At 41.9% G+C, this 20,585-nt stretch overlaps 1 protein-coding gene across 1 annotated transcript in view; it reads right to left on the bottom strand.

Annotated features, from left to right (window-relative positions):
* Positions 1–473: 473 nt before the first annotated feature.
* Positions 474–20,585, bottom strand: part of ccr6a (chemokine (C-C motif) receptor 6a) — a 47,098-nt gene continuing 26,986 nt past the window's right edge. The window contains exons 3-4 of the mRNA XM_043696272.1: positions 7,033–7,118; positions 474–2,596 (exon numbers count right to left, since the gene is read on the bottom strand). Of these exons, the coding sequence (XP_043552207.1) occupies positions 1,493–2,578 (1,086 nt within the window). The 5' untranslated portion in view covers positions 2,579–2,596; positions 7,033–7,118 and the 3' untranslated portion in view covers positions 474–1,492. The remainder of the gene's footprint in view (positions 2,597–7,032; positions 7,119–20,585) is intronic.

Here is a 20,585-nt window from a genome sequence, read left to right as displayed (position 1 = left end):
TTCTCTTTGGAGGGTCGGTGCAGACTCGATGGGCCAAATGGCCTCTTTTCGCATTGTAGGAATTCTGTGAATCTAAAGTCTAGTTCAGCCTCAGACACTTACCAGCAAAAGTACACAGGCCAGAAGTGAAGGTCACTGGGGGGAAATCAAAGACAATGGTTTCATTTGTTCAATATTTGATTAGGGAACTTTCTGTTCATCCAGTATCTAATGCCAGACAAGCAGTTTTGAGTTAATAGTACTGGTTGTTGCCATTTTATGTGTGAAAATGGACACAAAAACAGAAATTGGAGAAACTCAGCAGATCTGGCAGCATCTGAGGAGAGAAAACAGGGTTAATGTTTCAAGTCCAGTGACTCTTCTTCAGAATTGAAAGGTCACTGGACTTGAAATGTTAGCTCTGTTTTCTCTCCACAGATGCTGCCAGATCTGCTGAGTTTTTCAATACTTCTGTTTCTGTTTCAGATTTTCAGATCTACAGTTCTTTGTTTTATTTTAGTGTGAAAACTGACATTGAGTTTTCAGAAGATATCTCAGAGGATATGAGCAAGAATGGTTGCATCACAGGTTATCTATATTCACTCTTGGGATTCCTGCACTATCATTTTTTAAAAGAGTGAGTAGAATAGATCCATGAATTTGAAGAATGTGAGGTGATCTTATTGAATTAGATAACATTGTGAGGAACTAAGGAAATTAAGGGGTACAGGGATCTGGCAGGTAAGTGAAGTTGATGTGGAAAATTCATCCCCGATCTAACTGAATGGCAGACTGTCCCACATGATCCTATGTCTTACTACTTTCTCTTAGATTCTTATATCATCAGTTCAATAAACACTGAGCTTATAAATTACCCATGATTAATTTAGTTGCTGCAAGATCTGAACAGGAATTGTGATGTAAATTGACAAATAACATACATGATACACAAGTGCCATTCAATGACTAGTTGTAATAAAAGAGAACCTGACCACCTTCCCTTGACATTCATGGCATTTGCTGTTATTGAATCCCCTGCTATTGGCATTCGAGGGTACAAATCTAATTAGACCAGCCAAATAAATTGTGACTACAACAGCAAATCAAAGGCTAGCTATTAATTGGTGAATAACTCGCCTTTTGGCCCACCAAAGCCCTTTCACCATCAACGAGGCACAAGTCAGAAGAATGATGGAATGTTTTCCACTTGCCACTATAAATATAGATGGATAAGAATTTAATTTTGAAATTATCATCTTGTGCTTCTTTTGTCAGGAAGTTTATTTTCTTGGGAGTTATCATTTTCAACAAGAGATTCAGCAAAGTGACAGATGGGGAAAATCAAAGTATTCTGTGGTGTGAAAGAGCATACTAGACCTCGAATCCTATTCTTATATTCCTTATACATACACTATGCAGTAATATATTAGCAGAAAAGATTGTGAAACAGTATTTTAACATCCCACTTTGGCGTGAAGTTTGAATTTAAAGAGTTAATGTAAAAAGGTGAAGATCATACCGTAAAAGATGATGGGTTGTCAATATCAAAATCAGAAGTGCGCTTTGACACAAATGTTTCACTGGTACGCCTGGATGGACTGTGGCGAAATGTCATGTACCTTTTGCTTAAACACCAGATATCTCGAATAATTTTTGTAAAATAAAACCGGAACTTAACACCAATAAATGCATAGAGAACAGGGTTTAGACAGCAATGTAAAAAGGCCAAAGATTGTGTTACTGTACGCACAATGGTCATTTGTTTGTGAAGGTCACATTTGTCTGTTTTAACTAAAGTTTCATAAAGTACAATGACATTGTATGGCACTTGGCAGAAGACAAATGCTATCACTACTGCCAATACAACTCGAAATGCCTTATGCCTTTGGAAGTTTCTGGCTTGGATAAGTGTGTTAATTATTAATGAATAACAGAAAACCATGATTAAAAGAGGTATAAAAAACCCCAGTGTGAGTTGTATTGTTGGAGCAATCATTTTACCAATACTTGAATAGTTTTTAGGGTACCTGATATCACATATATATTCTCCAGTTGTTTGAAACTTGTACATTTCACTAAAAACAAATGTTGGCAGGGATACAACAATTCCAGATAGCCAGATAACTACACAAATAATTTTACTGTAAATCAGTGCCTTTCCTCTGTAATTGAAGGACTTAGTTGCGTGAACGATAGCAATATATCGATCAATACTAATAACAGCTAGCAACAACATCCCACTGTAGAAGTTGACGCTGTACAGCCCCTTGAGAACTTTACATCCAATGTCCTTGAAGATCCACCCATTTGCTTCATTTGCAGCCCAGAATGGTAAAGTAACTACAAACAGTATATCGGCTATAGCCAAATTCATTAGGTACATGTCAGTCATAGACTTCACCTTCTTGTAAAGGGAATAGGTTAACACAACCAAACCATTGCCAATAACGCCTGCTGCAGTGATGATTGAATACAAAACTGGAATAAACACCCATGTAAATTTCCTGGTATCATTCATTGTACACAAGAATTCCATGCCGTTATAATCAAAAGTACTGTTGTATTCAAAGTAACCATAGTTATCGTAAATGTAATCCATCGTTTTGGGTCAGTAGGTCTGGAAGACAAATAAATACAATAAATCATTATTAAAGACAATAAGGTTCTTCAGATGATGCTCTTAGATACCATAAGACTATTGAATTCAACAGTTGCTTAGTTGGGTCCTCTCCAGTCTTTTTACAATTTTCAAATTATTTTAGGCAACCCCTATAATCAATTTATAACTGTCCCAACATCCATTTTCAATATACCATGAAGAAGCAAACTTCAGAATCTGGAGCAAGGAAGGGCCAGTATAATTTGAAGCCAACAGCTTGTGGACGTATGGCTGCTCTACTAGAAGACAGGTCTTCAGCTCACTGCCTGTTAATGCTTCATCCTGACTTACACTGCCAAGAAAATGTTTCAGGAAGTCAGTGGTAGTTTGCCATTTCCTTCCACTCTCAGGGACAGATTGAGGATGCAGATCTTAGTCTACCCCAACTGGAATAGAAATTAAATCTGAGCTGTTGGTGTTATCTGAACCAAATGTTAGTTATCTAGCCAAGACCCTTATTGAAGTCCCCATTCATAAAATGAAGGAAAGAGCTAAAGCAACACTTATTTATTCTTAACTTAGTTGTCCAAATTATATTTTTGTTAAGTTTGTGCCCAGGTCCTGGCCTGGTGCAACTTGTTAGCTATGGCTCAGTTAGTAGCATTCTCTCTGAGTTCTGGGTTCAAATATGGCTTTAGTAATTTCCACACAAAATCTCGGCTTAAAGTACAAGTAATAATAAGGAAGCCTTTTTTGGCTTTTGGATGAGACTTTAAACAGAGGCCTAAGCCTCTTGAAAAGTTGAATGGAAAAGGTCCCAGGGCACTATTTCAAAGAAACATAGGGCCATTATGAATCAACATCACAATATTCTTTCTGTCCAAGGATATTAAAGGAAGTGAGAGTGGAAATTGCACAAGTGCTAGCAATAGTCTTTCCATCTTCTCTAAACTTAGGAATGGTGCCTGAAAATGCAGCACCCTTGTTCAAAAGAGTAAATAGATAGGCCCAGCAAAGAACATTCTCTGTATATTGACGCATGTAGCTTTCAGTACATGCAAGTACATTAAGCCCGACTGACCATCGTAAATTGGCTGACAGCATGATTCCTTGCACACCCAAGTCTATGCAGTAATTGTGGAACTACATTGGTGAATACTGTTATGAGTTTTGCAAGCTTACCAAGCTGAGTACAGTGAGTACCTTGCTAGTTGTGAATAGCTAAAGATATGCAGTTTGTTATGATCTGCCAATTTTTTGACATCAGCCTGCGTACTCGTGTCATGCCAGCATTGAAATTCCCCTGCTACATTACTGAGTTGAGTGACAAGTAACACATTTTTTTGGCCATTCTGATTAAGAGTCACTGGACTCGAAAAGTTAACTCTGCTTTCTCCCCTCAGATACGACCAGACTTCCTGAGTTTCTCGAGCAATTTATGTTTTTGTTTCAGAGTCCAGCATCTGCAGATCTGTGTTTTATCTTTCCAACTTGATTGGTTAAGGAGAACATTGTAATGCTGATTTGGAGAAGCCAGTGTACAAATTGATTGGTTAAGGACAACATTGTAATGCTGATTTGAAGATGCCGGTTGGACTGTGGTGTACAAAGTAAAAAAATCACAGAACACCAGGTTATAGACCAACAGGTTTAATTGGAAGCACCAGCTTTCGGAGCGCTGCTCCTTCATCAGGTGATCGTCTTGCTGCAGATGGAGGATATCTCAGAGGGTTCAAGAAAACAGTCAATTTAGCTTGAAATAAGATACAAAAAGGGTAAAATCACATTGCTTGGTATAGTTTACAGATCACCATCTAATGGGAAGGATGTGGAATATTAAATCTCCAAGGACATTACAGAGAGGTGAAAACAGCACAGAGTAGTTATAATGGAGACTTCAATTATCCAAATATTGATTAGGATGTTGGTAGTAGATACAACCTTGATAGACTCCTAGATTGTGTTCAGAAGTGTTTTCTATAGCAGTACTTGTTCAGTCAAACCAGAAAGGAGGCACTGATAGACCTATATCTTAGAAACCAAATGGCTCCATTCAAGCAAGTATCGATGGGAGGGCTTCTAGAGAACAGTGAAACTTGTGTCAGAAAGTTTATGACGACAATGGAAAAAGACAAAGCACAATCCTGAGTAAGAATAATAAAATGATGAAGAGCTGAATTCAATACAGCAAGAACAGAGCTGGACTAGATAAACTGGAACCAAAGACTTGCAGGAAAAGCTTTGCTGAACAATGATAGCCTCAAAGAAGAGGTGTTACAGGTACATAGAGTCTAGATTAGATTAGATTAATTAGTGTGGAAACAGGCCCTTCGGCCCAACAAGTCCACACCGACCCGCCGAAGCGAAACCCACCCATACCCCTACACCTACCCCTTACCTAACACTACGGGCAATTTAGAATGGCCAATTCACCTGGCCCTGCACATAGCGTCCTACAGCACGGAGAGAGGCCCTTCAGCTCAAATGGTTGATGCCAACCAAAAAGTTAAGTTGGGGCATTTTTCCACAAAAAGGAAAGTTAGGTCAAACGAGCCCAGAGCTGCCTGGATGAGAAAGGAGAAGGGGATTAAGATAATAAAATGTGTTAATGGCTGGTGGCAGATAGAAAATATAATTAAGAAGGTTCAGAGGGGAGGTTTAAAAGCAAATATGAGTGCAAAGAGAGACTATGAGAAAAGACTGTAAGCTAACAAAGAAGAATATGAGAAGTTTTCTATAGGGACATAAAGAGTAGGGCTAATTAGGGACCTCAAAGAGGATATACACACAGAGGCAATGGGCATGGCTAAGGTGTTAAATTAATACCTTGTATCTTTCTTTACTAAGAAAGTAGTGCTGCCCAGATCAAGGTGACCAAAACTCTGTCACTAGAAGGGTTTAAAACAGATAAGGTGGATGTACTGGATAGACTATTGATACTTAAAGTTGATGACACTGGAACCAGATGAGATGCATCCAACGATATTGAAGGAAGTGAGTGTGAAAATTGCAGAGACACTGGCCATAATCTTTCGATCTTTTCTAGGTTTGGGGTGGTGCCTGAGCACTGGAGAATAGCACATGTAACACCTTTGTTCAAAAAAGGTTGTAACAATACACTTAGATTGCCAACCTGATTGACATCTTCGAGGATATGAAATTAAAAGTCACATAACACCAGGTTATAGTCCAACAGGTTTATTTGGAAGCACTAGTGATCTTCTTGGAGATATAAAAGGTAGACAGAGAAGGACAGGGGTGAGATCAGAATTTACATCCACAAATATACATAGACACAAATGAGAGGTTTGAGTAGAAGCATATGTTTATAAGATTCAATAAATTCAGTTGTGGACGAAGCTTGTATTTAGCATAAATACCACCATGGACTGTGAGGCTAAGTGGTCTGTTTCTGTGCAAGTCTAAACTGTTTGCCCAGACACCATAAACAGCAAAATGCAAAACCTCACAATCTATTTTCTTAAAATTCAATTGAGTGCCTAATTCCAAACATTCCAGATTGCATCATAATTCACAGCTATCACATAGCTATGATAGCCTTATGTGAAGGGATGGTTCTCTGTTTCACCTCCTTCAAGGAAAATATATCCTTCCCGAGCATCATGAATTGAAAGTAGTACTCCACATAAAATCCAAATAAGGCTCTATATAACTACAGCACAACTTCCATCCTGAAATATTCTAGCCTTCAGATAAAAAAAATTCTGTTTGCCTTTTTGATTGCTTGTTGTTCTTGTTGACAAAATTTAAATGGTTAATGTACTTGAACTCTCAAATCTTCCTGCTCATTATTTTCTTTTGGTTGGAAACAATCTAATTCACAATTATTTGGTCAAAAATAGATTGCCTCTTACGTTGCCTACATTAAGCTTTATTTTCCATAGCTCTGCTTCCTCGATTAATCTGTTTTTTGCTATTTAGTTACTTCTTGACCATGTCACTACAATTTACATTCCCTTCAAATTTAGTGTCATTATCAGACTAAGATAGAAAACTCTATTTTCTTTTAACCAAATTATTAATAAACGTTGAACATATCCTTGGGAGCATTACTTGTCACCTATTGCCAATCTAAGTAAATACCTTTTGTTCCAATGACTTCCAACGTTCCAAGAGAAAGTGAAGACTGTAGATGCTCGAGATCAGAATAAAAAATTATGGCACTGGAAAAGCACAGCTAGTCAGGCAGCACCCCAGGAGCTGGAGAATCGACAGTTCAAGCATAAGCTCTTCATCAGGCCATTCCTGATAAAGAGCTTATGCTCGAAATGTTGACTCTCCTGCTCCTCCCGTCCTGCCTGACTGGCTGTGCTTTTCTAGCGCCCCAGTGTTTGATGTCCTACTCTCCAACCATTTCCCATCAAAGTCAAAAAGTCACTTGAAGCACCATTGAATTGCATGCTATTTATTTCTGTCATGAATGCAGTTCATACCTGTTATATGGAGTACAATGATCCTGTTTTTCTTCAATGCAATGCTGTGTCTTATCAGGAAGATGTGATTATTCCAACTTGGTAGTCTGCAATTTCAAAGTGTAATATTAAATAATCAATCATAAAGTAAAATCTTACCAAGAAATCTGATATGAATTACAGGAGCCCTACTTTATTGAAGTTAAAAATTACACAACACCAGGTTATCTGGAAGCACTAGCTTTCAGAGCGCTGCTCCTTCATCAGGTTGTATGAACGTCTATCAGGTACTTCAATGAACTATATTATACCTTCAATGATGTATACCTTTACTGACCACACACATTACTTTATAGTAACCACATGTCAACTCTCCTTATAAAAGGCAAAATAATGCAAATGCTGAAAATCTGAAAGAAACACAGAGAATGCTGGAGAAACTCATTAGGTTTGATAACATCTGTGCAAAGCGAAACAGAATTAACATTTCATGTCCAGTAAGATTCTTCTTCGGATCAGAAGCAGAGTCATACCACACTCGAAATGTTAATTCGGTTTTATCTCCACAGATGCTGCCAAATCTGCTGAGTTTCTCCGGCATTCTCTGTGTTTGTTTCAACCCTACCTTATATTAGAACTAAATGGCATTCCACCCTCTCAACATCCAACTGGAGTGTTACCATGGACATGGAATCATGGAACTCAGTGCTCAATATCCTGGTAACCTTCATTCTTCTGTAATCCATAATTTAATATTTAAGCCATAGCAATGAACTGGAAGATAGCTAATGAGTCATGAATGCTGTCTACTATCAATGTGGCTGATAATTCCAGGTGTGAAATCTAAATGTATAAGCACAACATGTTAAAACAATGTTGCAGTGAGCTGGACTGCTCAGCAATGAGCCCTGCAGTACTTGTAGAACTGATGTTGTGAGTTATGAAAATCTGCTGCATGCTTCACTATCATCTCTCATAAGAGGTCAACCCTTTCCATCAGCTATACTGAGTGTAGCTGAGCAGAGAGAAAAAAGGAACTTGGAGGGAAGAAAATCTTCTTCTTGCATCTCTGAATTGACCTTGAAGTATGTCTCGGAAGCACCACAGAAGTATTGGGGCATCTGTGCTGAGGAAAGCTCTGAATTCAACTTTTATCCTATTGTCAACAGTCTCAGATTCCTTTAAGAAGAAGTCCAAATTAACGCTTCATATGGATAAGAGTCAGCTGGCGTCATCCCAACTTCATTTCCTCTGTCATTTAAGCCATACAGAATAAGACAAATGTCAATTTCCTATTCCTAACCACTCTGTGGTTACATGGTTTTAAATATATATTCCAGTTATGCAAATAGTGCTACACTCCCAAGTACAAACCATTGCAAAGATTCACATAAATAGACATGCAGATCAAAGCAAGAGATGGAGGTGGACCTGCTAGGATGCAGCATGAATAATAGCAAGAAATGTAACAAACAGAATGAAAAAAAATCAGGATACTGACATCAAAAACTTCCAGCTTTTGCATCAAGCCTTAATGGTGACTTCAGAATTGTGCCATTGTGTGGTGACGTCCTTACTTCCACATCCTTGTATTTCATTAAAGCCTCAATCTGCTTTATTTATGATGGACTTTCAATTCTTGTCTCCTTCCACAAGTAAGCAGAAGGCCTCAAATTCCCTCATGTAAATAAGAGCAGAAAACTTCTGGCAATTGCAGTTCACTAAACCTAACCAATATGTAACTACTTCTTCAGCAAGTTTTGAGATTTGTCGCTCAGGTTGAGGTTCTGGATGTAGGATTGCTCGCAGAGCTGGAAGGTTCATTTCCAAACATTTCATCACCCTACTAGGTAACATCTTCAGTGGGCCTCCAGGTGTGCATGATTCCTGCTTTATATTTGTATGTTTGGGTTTCTTTGGGTTGGTGATGTCATTTCCTGTGGTGATACCATTTCCTGTGGTGATGTCATTTCTTATGGTGATGTCGTTTCCGGTTCTTTTTCTCAAGGGGTGGTAGATGGGGTCTAACTCGATGTGTTTGTTGAGACTTCTGATTGGAATGCCATGCTTCTAGGAATTCTCGTACGTGTCTCTGTTTTGCTTGTCTGAAGATGGATGTGTTATCCCAGCCGAAGTGGTGTCCTTCCTTATCTGTATATAAGAATACTAGTGAGAGAGGATCATGTCATTTTGTGGCTAGTTGGTGTTCATGTATTCTGGTGGCTAGTTTTCTGCCTGTTTGTCCAATGTAGTATTTGTTACAGTTCTTGCAAAGTATTTTGTAAATGTCATTAATTTTGCTTGTTGTCTGTATAGGGTCTTTCAAGTCATTAACTGCTGTTTTAGTGTGTTGGTGGGTTTGTGGGCTACCATGATGTCAAGGAGCCTGAGTAGTCTGGCAGTCATTTCCGAGATGTCTTTGATGTAGGGGAGAGTGGCTAGGGTTTCTGAACGTGTATTGTCTGCTTGTTTGGGTTTGTTGCTGAGAAATCGGCGGACTGTGTTCATTGGGTATCCATTCTTTTTGAATACATGGTATGGGTAATTTTCCTCTACTCTGCATAGTTCCTCTGTGCTGCAGTGTGTGTTGGCTGTTGAAATAATGATCTGATGCAGCTTCGTTTGTGGATGTTGGGATGATTGCTTCTGTAGTTCAATATTTAGTCCGTATGTGCTGTTTTTGTGTAGATGCTGGTTTGAAGTTGCCCATTGGCTGTGGCAGTGACATCTAAGAATGGCAGTTTGTTGTTGCTTTCCTCCTCTTTAGTGAATTTTATGCCAGTAAGGGTATTATTGATGGTGTTGAAGATTTCCTTTAATTTGTTTTGTTTATTGATGAGTTTATTGATTAGCAGAGGCAGTAATGCAGAGACTTGAACAAATAGCTCTGCCAACCATCCAACCCAAGCTTTGGGTCTGCTACGTGGATGACACCTTTGTCATCACCAACCAAAGAAACCTAAACATATAAATAGAAAGCAGGAATCATGTACAGTGCTTCGCCTGGAGGTCCAATGAAGATACTACCTAGTAGGGTGACAAAACATGCAGAAATGAACCTTCCAACTCAGCGAGCAATCCTACATCCATACTTCTTCACAACAGTGTTTCTTCATGCCCAAATTCACTGCAAATTTAGCTTTTCCATATCATCAGACTAACTCATGCACAACGTAGGTCCCCAACCACTTTACTGTGGAGTTCAGAAACATCTATGACTTGCAGGCTTTGAACAATCAACGGATGGACCTGACACTTTATGGCCCAATATGATGTTAATGTCATTCCTGGGGCATTTGCCAGCAGTTTAATTCAGCAAACATGCTGCCTGTGCTTCAGCCAAACAGCAATGTGTGACAGTCAAAGGGCAATAGTCCTGCATGGGCTGAGGGAGACTGCAGTCAGTCAGGGGATACCACCACAGTCAGTGAAGCGATTCACCCAATTCTAGTCCTGGAATTTGACAACGGCATGTCAAATATTTGGTGCTACCACAGTTTCAGTATCCATAGCTAAAAATATGTTGGTTGGAAAAGCACAGCAGGTCAGGCAGCATCCAAGGAGCAGGAGAATCGACGTTTCGGGCATGAGCCCTTCTTCAGAAACTTTCCTGAAGAAGGGCTCATGCCCGAAACGTCGATTCTCCTGCTCCTTGGATGCTGCCTGACCTGCTGCGCTTTTCCAGCAACACATTTTCAGCTCTAATCTCCAGCATCTGCAGTCCTCACTTTCTCCTTTCAGTATCCATATCCTTACAATCTGGGGATCAGCTCTGCAGGTCAAGTGCAACCAGTCTAAAGATTACAGGTAGGTCAGTCAGGGTACTATGGAGACACAACTACATCATTTGGATCATTTTGGGGGTGGGATGATCCTTTTTTTCTGCAATGAGACTAAGGGTGGGATTGATGGAAGTGAATGATACATAAACGTGACAGATTGTGAAATATATGCAGTGAGTGAGTAGAAAACAGATTGGGCCAGAAGGGTTGGGAGGATCAGGTGAATGAGATCCATTGAGTGGACATGATGCATGCAATCATAAGAGAGTTGTAGAGTATAAGCTTACAATAGACCATGGTAAGAGATACGTGCAGTTGCAGAGTGGAGTCATTGATGGTCCTGTCAGTGTGAGCAGAGAAATGATGGTGGTATTTATGCTTGCAGAGGGGAAAAAAAATCATTGATATTCATTCTGCATCACTTCACACAGGACACAGCTATTCCCCAGGCTGACTGCATAATTAATGAGATGAACAATGGAAAACTGCATGAGAAAAGTCACTCCAAGCCTTTATGGACTAGTGCCATGAATCTCAGAGCAGAACATTTCATTGAAAATCAAAAAATTGTTGTGGATGACATCTTCATGAAACATAAGATTAATTGTATTCATACAATTAAAAGATCAAGGTATTAGCAGACAATTCAAAACCAAATGCAGGGTTTATATTTAATAAATATCAAAATATAGAAGCCATTTTCAGTTCAAACTTTGACAAAAAAACATGTTCATTTCATTCAGGCTGACAGAAGCCTTGAAATGTACATAGTGGAGTTAAGACTGGAGTTTTAAGTAGACATTTCTGCACCTTCATGGTCATTGATTTATTAAGAGTGATTTCTCATAGACATAGTCGCTTCCCTGTTATTTTAACTGCTTTTAATTATTTAATTATCTCAGGTATCAGGCAGGAATCTAAACTAATCTATTTAAAAAGATGACTAAGGTAAATCCCTAAAATATTTGTTCAAAGTGACATAGCAGAAATATTTTTAAAAAATGTTTAATTGCATCTCGGTCCACAGCATATGACACTTGGTAATGACCTCCACTAGTACCCGTACCACTGCTTTCTGAATGTATCTAGAGATACAAGACATCTTGCCTCATTCATCTCCTTCACCAAGATTTGTTTGGTTCCATTCTTCAATGTTTCCGACAGAACAGTCACCTTCGACTAACTGCAAGGCAGCACACCATTCCTGTAAGAAGGTGAAGTGTTGAGTCATGCAGGCTAGTTTTAAATAGTCTAGCCACTCATCAGCAGTGATACAATCAAAGCATCATTAGTATTGGCTAGACACTAAAATCATTGAAAGGGACAGTTGGCAGGAAGATAGCATGCTGCCTGCAGTGCAAACAACCAGCGTGGATTAAACATACTTCAGTCTCGGCCGAATTTAGCCCCTCTTTCGTTTTCCTTCATAATCTGGCAAATTATATATCTAAGTATAAATTCCTCATCTCCCACATCTCAAATCTGAGTTTAAGGAAGGATGAATTTGCTCCTGAATACCCTCACAAAATTAATGACTGGAATGACAAGTGAGTGATTAGCAGAGCAGTAGGAGCCTGACCACTGGGGTGGCAGTGGTAAGACAGACCACAGGTGACTGACTCCAAGCGAGATGGAAGTGTCTTGGGGATTTGGGAAGGGACTGTGAAGAAAAGCACGGTTGTGAGGATAAGTGAAGAAATGAGAGATTGTGGAGTCAGCAACAGAGGTGAAGACTGGTGCTCTGTGAGGGAGAGAGGTCACTGGGAGGTTCAACAAGGAAGAGAAAATACCCTTGCAAAGACGAGATCATTTCAAACATGAGTGACGTGATTTTCCAAGCCTTTGCACTACTGTGTATTTCCATTGAAAGAGTGATCACCGATAGAGCACATCAGCCACAGCAGACAACTGAGTGCACACCTGCTTTCACCAATGGTTTGCAGTCAGTCTGCTATGTTAAATGGAATTGAAGAAAGCCTTGCAAGACCTCACTGAAATGTCTTAACCATCCTCCTGCAGCTCGTCTTCTGTGCTGCAGTATGTTGTACAAAGGAAAGCAGGTCAATCCCCTCTGGACATTCTTTCTGGTATATTCTGAAGGGCACCCCAAGACCTGGACAGATATCCTATGCAGGTAACCAAATAGTTTACTCGATGAGTGACCTTGTGTTTGTGTGGCTCCCGTTGCATCTTTCCTGATATCAGTGGTGGAGCCACCTTTGATGTCATCAGGCATGTCACTTGAGGATAGCCCTTGTTTCCAAGGACTCACCCACTTGCTCTATTTGGAGTTGCAAAGGCTGTGCAGAATGGTGCTGACTGGTATAGAATGGAGGCATTGTGACAGCCTCCAGGATAACTTGCTTGGACATAAACGACTACCTTCTAGTGGTCACATTGCAATGAACATTAATGGAGTGGAAGCCCTTCCAACTGACAAACACTGCTGGTTGATCAAAGAAAACTTTTATTGAAACGTATGTGCAGCCTGTGACTCTCTGTATGTTTGTAAATACAACTAATACAGCAGATACAAGAACCATCTGATTCTGACTGTTCTCATCAGTAGCAAAATAGATGTAAATGGCAGTATAGGCCAGCCTATATTGCCCAGCCCCAATAGGCCTTGAGAAGGTTATAGTGAGCTATGCTCTAACTCCTGTAGTTCTATTGGTGTAATTTCACCCACAATGCTGTTAGGTAGAAAGTTCCAGGATGTTAACCCAGTGACAGTGAAGGAATGTTGACATATTTCAAAGTTAGAATGGCTTAGAGGGGAACCTGCAGGTGGGGGTGTTCTGATATATTTACTGCTGTGGTCCTTCCAGATGATAGTGGCCATGGGCTTTGAGGGTGCAGCCTAACAAATCTTGGTGAATTTATGCGGTGCATCTTGTACATGGTACATACTGCTGCTACAGAGCAATGGTGCTGAGAGTGTGAATGTTTGTGGATATAGTGCCAATCAAGTGGGCTGCTTTGACTTGGATGATGGAAAGCGTTTCGATTATTGTTGGAGCTGTGTTTTATCACACTCCTGATTTATGCCTTATGGACAGACTTTGGACAATCAGAAAGTGAATGATCTGCTGCAGATTTCTGAGCTTCTGACCTGCTCTTGTAGCCACTGTATTTACCTGGCTAGCGCAGTTCAGTTTCTGACCAGTGGTAATCTCAGGATATTGATAGTGGGGGATTCAGTCATGGTATCACATTTGAATGTCAGGGGGCATGGCATGAATGAGACTTGCCATTTGTCAGCACTAATCCTGAGAAGAATCCACACACTCAACAAACGCTTTTTCTCCAGCTTATCGGACATCAAGGAACGTAATTACACCAAACTCTCATATACTTACCTCCAAACTCAGAATTCCTCGATTGTTCCAGAACCTTCTCCCGGCCTCCAAAACCGCTCGGACACCTTTAGCCACATGGTCACTGCAGCTACCACCACTGCAGCAATGATAATATCACTTCCGCCGCCGCCACCCCACAGACCACTGCCAAATATGCCTCTGTGATAGCTGCCAGGACAACTGCCTCCGCGATCACCACCAAGACCACCGCTGCTGAAACCACCATGAAGACTACCTGTCACCACCTCAACCTGTCCACTCCCTCACCCACTCCGACCTCTCATCCTCGCAATATGCAACCCTCCACTCCCTCCGCTCCAACCCCAACCTCACCATCAAACCAGCGGACAAAGAAGGTGCAGTTGTATACTGACCTGTATATCGCTAACTCATGGACACCTCTTCCTACTGACCCCTCGACCACCTCACCTCCCATCACCAAACTATCATCTCCCAGACCAAATACAGCCTCATCACCTCAGGGGATCTCCCATCCACTGCCTTCAACCTCATAGTCCCGGAGCCCCACACCACCTGGTTCTATCTTTTACCTAAAATTGTCAAACCTGACTGCCCCGTTTGACCCATTGCCTCCACCTGCTCCTGCCCCACTGAACTTGACACCACCCTGTCCACCTTGGTCCAGGAACTCCCCACATGCATTCAGGACATGACTTCCACCTCCTCCATGACTTTTTCCCCAGCCCCCAATGTCTCATCTTCACGGTGCAGGGCACCATCGTGGCTCAGTGGTTAGCACTGCTGCCTCACAGCGCCAAGCACCCGGGTTCCAGCCTCAGGCAACTGCCTGTGTGGAGTTTGCACATTCTCCCCATGTCTGCATGGATTCCTCCGGGTGCTCCGATTTTCTCCCACAATCCAAAGATGTGTAGTTTAGCTTGCTTGGCCATGCTAAATTGCTCATAGTGTTCAGGGATGTGCAGGTTAGGTGCATTAGTCAGGGGTAAATGTAGTGTAATAGGGTAGGGGAATGGGTCTGGGTGGGCTACTGTTTGAAGAGTCGTTGTGGATTTGTTGGGCCAAATGGCCTGTTTCCACACTGTAGGCATTCTGTAGGGATTCTATGACCATGGACATCCAGTCGCTATACACGTCCATCCACCTTGATGAAGGCCTCCAAACCCTCTATTTCTTCCTCTCCTGCCAACCCAACCAGTACCCCTCCACTGACACATTCATTTGATTAGCTGAAGTGGTCCTCACCCTCAACAATTTCTCCGAATCCTCCCACTTCCTTCAGACCAAAGGTGTAGCCATGGGCACCCGCATGGGCTCCAGCTATGCCTGCTTCTTCATTGGGTACATGCAACAGTCCATCTTCCGTAGTTACACTGGCACCATTCCCCTTTTCCTCCACTACATTGATGACTCTATTGGCACCACCTCATGCTCACACCAGGAGGCTGAACAGTTGATCAACTTCACAAACATCTTCAACCCTGACCTCAAGTTCACTTAGACCATCTTGAACACCTCCCTCCCCTTCCTGGATTTCTCCAACTCCATTTCTGGTGACTGACTCAACACGGACATCTATTTCAAACCCACTGACTCCCATAGCTACCTGGACTACATCTCCTCCCACCACCACCCCCCTACCCCAGCCCCCGTAAAAATGCTATCCCTTACTCTCAATTCCTCTGCCTCCGCTGCATCTGCTCCCAGGAGGACCAATTCCACTTTGAAACATCCCAGATGGCCTCCTACTTCAAGGACTGCAATTTCCCCTCTCATGTGCTCAACAATGCCCTCCAGTGCATCTCCTCCACTTCCCACACCTCTGCCTTTGAACCCCACCCCTCCAACCCTAACAAGGATAGAATCCCTGGTCCTCACTTTCCACCCCACCAATCTCCAGATACAGCGTGACATGCTCTGCCATTTCCACCACCTACTGTCACACCCCACCACCTGTGCCCACACCTCCCCACTCACCTCCATTTAAACCCCCAAAGATCCTTCCACATCCAGCAGAGATTTTCCTGCACATCTAAGCACCTCATCTACTGTGTGTATTGCTCTCGATGTAGTGTCCTCTACATTGGAGAGAGGGGATGCCAACTTGTGCAACATTTCAAAGAACATCTCCAGGAGACATGCACCCAACAACCCCACTGCCCTGTGGCTGACCACTTCAATTCTTCCTCCCACTCCGCCAAGGACATGCAAGTCCTGGGCCTCCTCCATTGCCAAATCCTAGCCACCCGCACCTGGAGGAAGAATACCTCATCCTCCACCTGGGACACTCCAACCACACGGTAACAATGTTAATGTCACAAGTTTTCTCATCTTCCCTCCCCATTTTATCCCAGATCCAACCCTCTAACTCAGCACCGCCCTCTTGAACTTCTTACACCTGTCCATCTTCCTTCCCACCTATCTATTCCACCTTCCGCTCCAACCTATCACCATCACCCCCCACCTGCATACACCTATCGCCTTCATAGCTACCTTCCCTCTCAGACCCACTCCCCTCCTATTTATCTCTCAACGTCCTTGGGCCTCCCCCCTCCCCCATATTCCTGACTAAATGTGTATGCCTAAAAAGCCAACTCTCCTGCTCCTTGGACGCTGCCTGACCTGCTATGCTTTTCCAGTGTCAAAGTTTTTGACTCTGATCTCCAGCATCTGCAGTTCTCACTTTTTCCTAATCTGGATATTGTCCAGGTTTTGTTACATTTGGACATGGAATGCTACAGTATCTTAGGAGTCAAAAATGGTGCTGAATATCATGCAATAATTGGCAAACCCCACTTCTGACATTATTTTGATGGGAAGATCACTGATGAAGTAGCTGAAGGTGGTTGAGCCTTGAACACTTCCCTGAGGACATCCTACAGAGATGGCCTAGAGCTGAGATGACTGACCTCCAACAACCACAACCATCACCATCTTCCTATGTGTAGGTATGACTCCAACCAATGGGGAGTTTTGTCTTTGATTCCTGTTGATTCCAGTTATCCTCGGTGTCCTTATTGCCACACTGGTTGGAATGTGGTCTTGATGTCAAGGACTGTCACTCTCATCTCTGGATATCAACTTTTTGTCCATATATACATTAAAGATTATAAATAGATCATGAGGTGTGGCCCTGGTAAATCCAAACCAGTCATTGCTAAAAAAACGCTGATTGATGTTAGAGTAGATTCAGAGCGATTACTGACCAAGTTAAATTGTCCTGCTTTTCATGGTCAGGACACACCTGGGCCATTTTTCACATTTTCAGATATATGCCAAAATTGTAGCTGCGCAGGGTTAGCTTACTTATTGGCTCAACTAGTTTTGGAGCATGTCTTCCTTAAATATTGCCAGGACTATTAGCCTTTGTAGTATCCAGTGTCTTTAACTGTGTCTTGATTGACATGGAATGAATCATATTAGCTGAATTGGCATTGATGCTGGGAACCTCTGAAAGAGGCCTAGTTAGTTGGAACTTCTGACTGAAGTTATTGCAAATGCTTCAAATCTATCTTTTGCACTAATCTGCTGGTCTCCTTTGTACAGCTTCTTCTCCAGTTAGTTTTTTACTTGTCCACTGCCATTCATGATTGGTTGTGGCAGGACTACTGAGCCGAGGTCTGATTTGTTGGTCATGGAATCAATTAGCCCTGTCTATAAGTTGCTACTTTTGCTGCTAGACATGCAAATAGGTGACACCTCATTTTTAGGTCTGCCTGGCCCTGATCCTCACATGTCCTCCTGAATTGTTTACTGAACAAGTATTGATACCTTGGCTTAATGGTAATGGTACAGCAGAGGATATGGCAGGCTGAGAGGTTAAAGATTGCGTTGTTGTATATTTTTGCTGCTGTTGATGGCTCACAATGCCTCATGGATGTCCAATTTTGCATAGTTAGATCTGTTAGAAACCTGTGCTATTTTACATGGTGGTAGTGCCACATAACACAGTGAGGGTATCCTTCATATGAAGATGGGAAGATGGGGAACAGATTGTTAATTCCTATCTCTCACTAGTAGGTCCCTGTAGTGGCTGCACACAAAGGAGTTTGGGGCTCTGAAAGCTCTGATAGTTATTGGCAATGCATGCCCAGCTGGTTTATTGGGGGGGAGCTAGTCTACCAGGAGGTGGCAGACTACGACAATGACCTGCTGAGAAAGCATGAGTTATGTCCAAAAATGAATCTCAGTCTATATGTCCCATGCCTTGTGTGAGCTGGAGCTCTGTGTTCAGTCATGCTGTCCTGCAAGGCAAGATTTGGATAAAGAGAAGGTAGTTGTTGACACTGTGGCATTGCTCCTGGTGCTGATTTTTCTTATGAAAGCTCATTGACTGAAAATATTAACTCTGCTTTGCTCTTAACAGATGCTGCTAGACATGTTGAGCATTTCTTGCTTTTTTGGTTTTATATCAGATTTCCCACATCAAGAGTGCTTTGATTTTGTTTTATGCTTGTGTTGTTCTTCATCAGAGGCCTAAAACACAAATGATCCGCAGGCTGTGATGAAGACTGACAGCAGGAAAGTGTAGATCAATGCGCATAAAGTACAAGATACTGACATTGTCTCCAAGTGAACACCACCTGTGAAGCAGGTGAAGTAGAACTCCTGAGAAAGTCCTACATTCATAAATTTTCATCTAGGTAAGGAAATGATGAAGGTCTCAAAGGCTTTCCAGCCTATTAATTTCACAGGGCAGTACGTCATTACTGTGCGTTCACCTTATTGGCAAGTTTCACACAGCTTAGAAAGCTTAGGCACTGACTGTTAAAGGCAGAATGCTAGATTAAAGTCAGAATTACTTGACCCTGTACTGTATCTAATTTGAGACATCGTCAAGGAAGTTTCCCATGTACCTTCAATTGCATTCATATAAAAGTGGGAATTGAACAAGTTTGTGTTGTGTTGCCATCATGCTGACATATTTTGGGGCTCTAGCCTCCAATCCCTCAGCTGACGATAACTCCCCAGTCCCTCCCCTCTGCCAGTTAAATTATTTTTGGAGTTTCAAGGAACCCACAAATCGTGCCAGAATTCCAAATATCTCTGACACTGATGCAGACTTTATCCATCAATGACAGAATATTAACACTATTGATGTGATGATTGCCAAGACTGTGACTAAATCATATCCCTTTCTTCGGTTTTTAAAAATCTGTACACCAAATATCATAGAGTCATAGAGATGGACAGCATGGAAACACCCTTCGGTCCAACTCATCCATATCAACCAGATATCCCAACCTAATCTAGTCCCATTTGCCAGCAGTTGGCCCATATCCCTATAAACCCTTACTATTCATTTACCAATCCAGATGCCTTTTAAATGTTGTACCAGCCTCCACCACTTCCTCTGGCAGCTCATTCCATATACACACAACCCTCTGCCCTTAGGTCCCTTTCAAATTTTTCTCCTCTCACCTTAAAGCTATGCCCTCTAGTTTTGGACTACCCCATCCCAGGGAAAAGACCATGGCTATTCACCCTATCCATGCCCCTCATGGTTTTATAAACCTCTATAAGGTCATCACTCAGCCTCCAATATTCCAGGGAAAATAGCCACAGTCTATTCAGCCTCTTCCTGTAGCTCAAACCCTCCAACCCTGGCGACACCCTTGTAAATCTTTTCTGAACCCTTTCACAAGTTTCCCATAGCAGAGGGACCAGAACTTCATGCAGTATTCCAAAAGTGGTCTAACCAATGTCTTGTACAGCCACAACATGACTGCCCAACTCCTATACTCAGTGCACTGCATCCTCAAATATATTGAGGTCAATTCCTCAGAAAACCTCATTCTGTCTAAAAGTGCACTGCTAGAGGACTCATAGCCATGCACTGACACAAATACTCACTTCTGTGGATCTAATTAATGAGTTGAGTTTTCACTTGATATGTTGCATCTTTCAAGTGAGCACAAGCAGGCACTAGTGATTGGGTCAGCTATGGAGAATTCACGTGAGAGTGTGCATTCTTCTGGAAGAGGGCACTGTTGGTATGATCAGCAAGTTTGCAGATGACATGAAGATTGGTGGAGTAGCAGAAAGCCTAAGGGACTGTCAGAGAATACAGGAGGATATGGATAGACTGGAGAGTTGGGCAGAATAGTGGCAGATGATTTACAATCCAGACATATGTGAGGTGATGCATTTAGACAGGACTAATTCTAGAGCGAATTACACAATGAACGGAAGAGCCTTGGGAAAAGTTGATGGGCAGAGAGATCTGGGAGTTGCAGGTCCATTTTACCCTGACGTTTGCTGCACAGGTGGATAGAGTGGTCAAGAAGGCATATAGTATGCCTGCCCTCATTGGTTGGGGTATTGAGTATAAGAGCTGGCAAGTCATGTTAAAATTATACAAGACATTGGTTCGGCCACATTTAGAATACTGTATCGCCACATTACCAAAAGGATGTGGACACCCTTCAGGCACTCTGCCTCCTTCCTAATGAAG

This window comes from Chiloscyllium plagiosum, chromosome 9, assembly GCF_004010195.1.
Source record: "Chiloscyllium plagiosum isolate BGI_BamShark_2017 chromosome 9, ASM401019v2, whole genome shotgun sequence".
Taxonomy (NCBI): domain Eukaryota; kingdom Metazoa; phylum Chordata; class Chondrichthyes; order Orectolobiformes; family Hemiscylliidae; genus Chiloscyllium; species Chiloscyllium plagiosum.
Note: the sequence above shows the minus strand (reverse complement) of the source record. Positions and strands in the feature narration are given on the sequence as shown.